We start from the raw sequence: 7,926 nt of genomic DNA, 5'->3' as shown, positions 1-7,926 counted from the left end.
ATCGGCCTCTGTGCATAATGCTCTGATAGGTGCAAATTCTTCTGCACCGAAACTTATGGTGAGGTCAATTCTCCTGAGACTTCTTTAATTTAATTAAACTTTGTTATGGCTGCGATGGCTTCTTGATGTATTGCATCCATGAGATCTCATATATTCTTGATAAACATGTTAGTCTCAATGACTATGTTATTATTAATCATTAAAATCACAATCATGACCTAATAAGGCTATTTTCGCTACAGTGGCAGCAAGACTCCACCTGTTGGGTTTGGTGTGAGTGTTGCTGGCTGTTCAGATGTGCTGCTTGGTCGGATTGTATGGCGTGTTATTGTTGTATGTAGACTGGGTTGTTTGCTACTTTGCCAGACCTCTGTTGTTTGGTTCTTATAGGCTTGGGTTTTTTTCTCTTTTTGTGTCTTACGTGCGAGCTAGGCTCCGCGGGTCATAATGATGTACTTATTAAGGTTTTTGGATCTAGTTTTTTTATAAACTATGTCACTTTTCTTCTTAATGTAATGACGCGTATCTCTCCTGCGTATTCGAGAAAAAAATCTTCAAAAATGGTTACAGAACTTAATTAGTATATATGTGACCAAAGCCCATAGAACATAAGCAATTATTGTACCAATAAAAAGGAAAAATATTCCACGTACAATCATGTGTTCAAGCCCTTCGATTCATACTGAATTGTGCTCGAAAAGGGAATTGTTCTGGAAACGGGAAATCTGACCAGTAGCACTGCCGAATGAAGCAATTGCTGTTACGGCTTCGTTCAGATTTCTGTTCCTTGAAAAAAATATTACAAAGTGATTACGGACAAGCTTGCAAGTTACAAATTTGACAATTTGACCATGCATGCAGAAGTCATTTCTGCAGCTGCTACATACGTACTCCGTACATCAAATTTGGCTTGTGGAAACATCTAGTAGAAGTTTCATTAACCTGAACTTGTTTGTTAAGTTATTAATCCGGTGCTTCGCTTCTCTTGCTAGATTACACTGCATTACATTACACGGAGAAGAACAAAAAAGTGGTGAAAAACAAATTTGGAAGCAAGCAAGGACATCATTTTCGTTTCCTGGTCGCCTAAGGCTAGGCTAATTCAGCCTCTCTTGGATAGGCAGCCAGCAGCTTCTTCGCACGCTTGTGGCTGTGGGCGCTAGCGGCTGCTGACCTCCTCCTGGTCCGAACCATCTGTGACGCAGCTGGCAGACGACGAAGGCGACGGCGGCGGCATCATCGCGCGTTGCGCGGTGGCTGGCGCTCGCCTCCTCGGCCTGCTCCTCCGAAAGATCCGGCACACGACCCACTCTCCTTCAGCCTGAGCCAAGCTGCAGCCCTGCATCGACCACCAAACTGTGAGCGTCGGTGTGTCGCCAGCCGCTCATATTCCAGCAACAGCAATGGCGCACGAGGCCACGAGCTGCCAGCTACCGGCTCTGCAAGGCAGTAGCAGCGATACGTACTACTGGACGAGTGCAGGTTGCCAATCAGACAGCTACGGCTAGTGACATGAAGTGTCCTAATCGAGGCTGGATTGCAGAGATCGATCAGTACACTGTGCTGTGCCGTGCTGTGACTGTGCTAATCAATTTACTCGAAACAGTTGACAGGATTAGTTCTCTCAGCATCTAGATGGTCGATGGCTGCTGCTGAGTACTGATCGTGCAGTTGCGTCGTACGTCCAGGGACTGCATGCAGATCTCGTGATGAATTAATCTCTATCTCTTGGCACAGATTCTGCACAGGAGCAGCATGCAGGTCTTGGCACATCAATCTCTTGCAACAGTGGTGGCAATGGAAATAGGCAGGCACAGCTAGAGGCGCAGTTGCATGCTAGCTACTCCAGTAGTTAGGCTCAAGTAAACTCAATCAGCGAATTAATCGGCACACATGTGTGGCAGGTGCACGGTATTTAATATGAGCAGCTTGTCAGATACTACTCCTGTGTGTGGTATTGGTATTTGCAGGCTAATTAAGGCATCAAAATTAAGTAATATACTTGCAGGCTAATTAAGGCATCAAAATTAAGTGTCAGCAGTTCAGGCGTTGCTGGTTGGTTGGCTGGTTATGGAGTCATGGAGGAAACAAGCTGCTGCTGCTGCTGCTTCTTCCTCTTCTTCTTTTTAAAACCTGGAGGGAGGGGGGGGGGGACAATTGCAAGTAAATCACGGAGAAGAGCATGTAATCAAGGACAACCACCTCTCTGTATCAGCATAAATTTGCAACCACCGAATATCACAAGCGATTTAAAACAGCGGGTTTATGGCCGATCATGACGCATAATTAAGCTGCGACAGTGTGCGAGATGATGCAGATGCTCCTCCTTGATTAGAGTGGCGGTGGAGTTTATGCTGCTCGCCTGCCGCCTACCTAGCTGCTTAAGCATATTGATGAGTGTACATGATGGCTTCACTCAAAACAGGTAGTATATTCCAGTTTGATTAGGTAGGAAAACTACATACAGATGTGCCAAAACTACTTTGCACTATATGCTCCACTATATATGAGTCTATGCACGACTCGGTCTATGTATATATATGGCTGAGTTCCATAATTGGAGTCTCACTATCTGCATGTTAGGTGGGTTTATCATGGATTTGAGACTTAATCCCGTGATCTCTCGATTGCCGAGTTTTTTTTTTTCTAAAAAAGAAGAAGGTTTTACTACGTCTCTAAAAGTCTAAAGTTGCTAATGACTTATGAGACCAAGTTGAATCGTGTGTGCAAGCTAATTTACTTTGAGTTACTGTGAACTGCGGCTGACTAAACTGATGATATACTAATTATTGCACTTGCACAAATACAGCAAATTAATCAAAACATGACAAAGAAAAGCATGCAGTGCATGAACAAATGACGGGTAAGATATGATCGAGCGAGCTCTCACGTTCTTGTGTAGCGGCGCGGCGAGGCGGTACTCGTGCATGACCCAGCCGGTCGTCAGGGACGCCGGCGACGCCTTTTTCTTCGCCCGGGGCGCGAACGCCATCGCCCTCCTGACGCCGACGAGGAGGCTCCCGCCGCACGGGCGGGACAGGAGCACCGGCTTCTCCTTCCCCGCCGGCTCCCACCGCCCGCTCGCGGTCGCCCTGCTGCACCTGCTGCCGGCGCCGCTCTTGGCGCATCCACCGCCGCCCGCCGGCCGGACCGCGAAGAAATACCTCTCCCCCTCGCTTCCACCTGGAAGGATCCATACGCAAAAAAATAATATGCAAGTTTAATTAGTGTCACGATATCATTCACAGCACGATATGCGGAGCATGCACGCACGAGGTTTCGAAAGTGTTAAGGCGTATGGTGTGTACCAGGGATGTCCCAGGGGTCGAGGCCATAGAGGTCTTGGACGACGGGGATGATGGCAGCAGGGAGCGGGGCACCGAAGGCCTTGCGGCGGAGGTACTGCAACACCAGCTCCTCGTCCGTCGGCCTGAACCGGAACCCCGGCGGCAGCTGCCTCAGCGCCTCCACCACGACGGCGTTCCTCACCAGTACCGGCGCCCTCTCCATGCTCAGCAACTAGCCGGTGCTACACAACTAGCTAGCTTGATTAAAGCAGCTAAGCTCGCAGCTTCTGTTCACTTGGCGAGCCCAGAGCGGTGAGCAGAAGGCGTGCATCTGCTCGGCAAGTCCATGGGGGAGAGAGAGAAAGTTGGGGGAGGGAGAGGGGGAGGGGGAGGGGGGTGTGCCTGAGGAGGCTTTGAGGGGAAAAGGGCGCTGGGCTTTATAGGATCTCCTGTGGCGTCGAGTGTAATTTATCCTTCTCTGTTCTGTTTATAGCGTAATTTGATGTCTTCTCTGATCTGACAAGCCCATCGCCGGCATCATAAATTCCTTAATTTCTCAGGAAGTTACTTGCTCCCGCTACAGCGATGTGAAATTGTTGCTCTTTTTCCTGCAAAGGATAAACCATCCACCAATTTTGACTGGAGCACTTGATTTGAGGGCTGGATGTGGATTGTTATGGGAATCAAATCGGATGGGATCTAACTTACCCCTGGTGCATTATTTTTGTTTTAGTGAAAGGGGAATATCATTAGATTAAAAGGTAATAGAGATTAAGTACATCCTTTTTATGAAAGGGCCCCTGAGTAACACAGAAATTACATCAACAACCCTAATGTTCTTCTTCCTCTTCGAATCTGGCTGTTACTGCTGCTCACCCGTCTGTCATGTTGCGCACCAGAGCACCCAACCTCTAACCTCTCCAGCCCAGATCGTAGAACGGACTCTAAACATTGGAAAGCCGCAAGAAATCCTCGATGAAAGAACATCGGTTGTCAAGCTCTCTAATCTGGTAGTACAACCACATGGCGCCACCGTGGACCTTAGCCACCTAGATGGCCTAGAACAAAACTTATGCGCCACCGGTGAGAACACCGGTAGCTCAGAAACCAAACTCAAAAGTAGGAGACTACAACCACAACAAACCATTCATAGGCCAAACAAACACCACTAACCTACCAAGAACCTCACCGGAGAGGCCAACAGACCACCACTGCTAGAGAAGGCTTGTAGGAGCATACAAAACCTAGAAGTGGCTAGAAGTGCCATCACCGGCGGCTCCACCGGAGCTTAGCTAGACCTAAAGAAATAGATCTACAACCCTAATAACTACAACTAGACTCCATAACTAGCTATGCCGGGTGTCGATCCACTTACTACCCTCGGAACCAAGAAGGTCACGGGATGGAGGGATCCGACAAGATCAATGCCTGGAAGAGAAATCGCCTCCTCGGTCGCCCTCTCTCTACTGTTGATGGGGACCGTAAGTCTCTCAGTGAAAATGTCCAATCTACCCCTTATGCATTTTGATGTGCACATGAGCCCGTTTTCGAGGCACAATTAAAAATTTTATCCCTAATTTTTATAGCATTTTTCAGAGACGAGAATAAAGACATTCTCAAAAGGCAAATGACTTCTGAATTGGACTAGAACTGTACCTTATTCTCCTAAGTTTTTCTTTCACATCGTACCATATTTATTTGCTAGTGTTACTCTGTACAATTAGCACTACAAAATTGAACCATATTGTTTTCATATTATGCATATGGCTGTTGATATATGATCCGAGTTCTTTTAAATTATGAAAGGCCAGGCTTGTTGGAGAAGAGGCCAATAGGCAGGATTTGTTTTCGTATTCGACTTGAGTGGATCATTTTTATGCCACCATGTATACTTCGTGGAAGCCGCACTGAATAAGCCGATCGATGATTCATTGCAAATCAACTACGCTTGTAACTCTTCTGATACAGTGAATATCACCGTAGTGTGCACGTGGTTTTTTCACGCAAGTTTTTTTTAACATAAAAATCGGTAATGTTCTTACATAAAAATCGGTAATGTTCTTACTTAACAGACATGGTTTTCGCCAATCTGTCCGGCAGATTTGGCGCCAGCTAGCGACCAGTCTAGTTCTTGCTGTTCTCACCCACGAACCAACTGCCCTCCATTAGCTCTCCACTAACGCTTTCTTAACACATGCAGCATCTCCAAATAGTTAATCAATCAAACCCATTCTGTACATCGAAACCGTGCAAGTTAGCGCGAGTGGTGTGCGTGTGGTGGAATGGATTTGGAGGGCATCAATTGGTTGGTTGGCCTTCCCTTTTCTTTGCTCAAATGATGCTCCCTTCCTCTGCTCACCTTTTCTTGCTGGCTCCTCTTTTGCACCTTTACTTAGGAGCTGCCTCCTCCTCCCTTCCTTCTCTCTTTTGAGCACTAGCCTTTGCACCAAAATCTTAGAGGTGGGGCTTACACCCGCGGCCGGGTGAGTGGGCCCATACACAGTACAGTGTGGTAATGGCGAATTGAGATTCTCTGACTTCATGGTATAGTGCAGCAATGGTGAATTGAGATCCTCTGACTTCAGAGGAATTGAAGTCATAATAACTTTGAAACATTGTGAGCTGTTCGATCTCAGATAGATGGATAAGATTTGATGGTACAATATTTTTATGAACTGTGTAATCGCTACACTCACAAGTATTGTTCCCCTCCGACCGAATCATGGCAATGACATCTCTGAGTTATAAAACATGCAAATGGCTATGTAGGATGGACATGTAAGGTTGGTTGCTGTTCCAAATAGGTTACCTATAAAAAACCATGCATATGAAATTCAGGTATTGGTGTGTCAAAAATGCACATGACACATGATCAAGAAACCTGGACACCTTGGTTAGTAGTACAATCAAACTCTGGAGTTTGTCATTAGTTATCTATCCACATTAATATATCCACTATTTTATATGAAAAGTAGACGTGGAACTGGTGTATCATGTGGGACATCTGGCAATATATATTCCAAAAATCCACAGTATACCATTTGATAGCTACATGATTCACAATATGCACGAGTGAGGCTAGTACGTGGGGTTCAATTCTGGCGAGACATCAGTGACATACGATAAATTTAGTGACATCCCACCAGCTTTTAGAGATGCCTATTAGCATTTTCCAATTTTGCACAGTTTTGCCAATCATGAGACTCACAAACCAGCATGGATAGGTTCACACACTATAAAAAACACCAATATGGGGACTTATAACTATCGGTTCATGTCAAAATTGATAATAATACTATTAATATCAGTTCTTAACATGAATCAACAATGATAATTTATTATCACTGTCGGTTCATATAAAAAACTGACAGTGATAACGGAGAGAGTATCAGAGCCAATTCATATTATGAACCGACAGTGATAATGGTAATGAATTATCATTATCAGTTCTAAGTTTGTACTCGTCTTTAGAAATTCATAACTTTTTTGTACGGAGTCAGATGGAGATAATTTTTATATGAAAATTATAGCTCTCGACGATATCTATAACTTTATATTTGACAAAAATTTTATTTAAAATCATCTATGTGCCCAAAGATGGTAAAAAATAATTTGTCCTCCATAACTTATCCGACTCAACTTCTTTCATCGTGATTCACTCATGGGAGTAACTGGCACTCCTAAACTGTATGAAAAAGGATAAAAATAGTAATAACAAGATAAAATAATAATATATGCAATGCTTTTCCATAAAAAATGATTAGCATGTTGTATATATGAAATGCACTCGTCAAAGCTCTTCTCAGATTTTCATGTGGGCCAATTAAATTCTAAATTGGGTGAAATATGAAATGATACAAAAATATAAGTTAGATAAATGATCATCTCTAACAGTAGTAATCATATAGTAAAATGATAATATACACAATGCTTAAGTCGATTCATGTTATGATGGGAAAAACAAGTGTCAGTTTGCATGTTTGTAGTGAGGTATTTTGAAATTTATAAAATATTCATACTTAATTGGATGAAGAATTTTTTAATAGAAAATTATAGCTCTTAATAAGATCTACAACTTTAGAGTTGATAAATTTTTTATTTGAAGTCATTTAGATGCATAAATAATTGTAAAAAACACTACGTGAAAAACAGACAAAGGATATACTATATAAGTGATGGGTCGTAATATGACCCGTCACTTATGATAAAAGTGACCCGTCACTAATACCATCATTGGTGACGGGTGAAAACTTGACCCGTCACCAATGACGACTCATCACTCACAGATTATCGTAGGTCAGTCATTGGTGACGGGTCACCCGTCACCAATGACTAACTCATCGGTAACGGGTCTCATAGGCCTGTCATAAGTGACGGGTCAAGTTATGACCCGTCACTAATGACGTTATTCAGAAATATAGAAAATGATCCAAACATTGCAAAACTTTTTTATTTTTATTTTATTTTTCTCTTATTTTTTTCTCACATCAGAAGCACTAGAATATGAACCATTGTACATTTCTGCTCAAGTTTGATGTAAGGGGGTAACGGCTATGGACACAAACGCTCGTTCCGAAAAAGGTGCAAAAACTTCCGGAGGCGAGAACTCAATCTTCCAAGCAGTTTTAGGCCTCGAAAA

At 43.6% G+C, this 7,926-nt stretch overlaps 1 protein-coding gene across 4 annotated transcripts; it reads right to left on the bottom strand.

Moving 5' to 3' along the window:
• Positions 1-746: 746 nt before the first annotated feature.
• On the bottom strand, positions 747-3,685 carry LOC133895323 (NAC domain-containing protein 83-like). Of its 4 annotated transcripts, none has more exons than XM_062335560.1 (3): positions 3,309-3,683; positions 2,891-3,183; positions 747-1,339 (listed from the first exon to the last, which is right to left on the bottom strand). In XM_062335560.1, the coding sequence occupies exons 1-3, from the start codon at positions 3,508-3,510 to the stop codon at positions 1,160-1,162; spliced, it is 675 nt and encodes a 224-aa protein (XP_062191544.1). In that variant the 5' UTR covers positions 3,511-3,683; the 3' UTR covers positions 747-1,159. The 4 variants fall into 4 exon arrangements, with proteins under 4 accessions (XP_062191544.1, XP_062191545.1, XP_062191547.1 ...); XM_062335561.1 differs by lacking the exon at positions 747-1,339 and adding an exon at positions 1,346-1,740 and having other exon boundaries at positions 3,309-3,685; XM_062335563.1 differs by lacking the exon at positions 747-1,339 and adding an exon at positions 1,747-2,133 and having other exon boundaries at positions 3,309-3,685.
• Positions 3,686-7,926: the final 4,241 nt, after the last annotated feature.

Source organism: Phragmites australis, chromosome 16 (genome assembly GCF_958298935.1).
Source record: "Phragmites australis chromosome 16, lpPhrAust1.1, whole genome shotgun sequence".
Lineage (NCBI taxonomy): Eukaryota > Viridiplantae > Streptophyta > Magnoliopsida > Poales > Poaceae > Phragmites > Phragmites australis.
The sequence above is the reverse complement of the archived record's forward strand: the minus strand, read 5'-3'. Positions and strand labels throughout refer to the sequence as shown.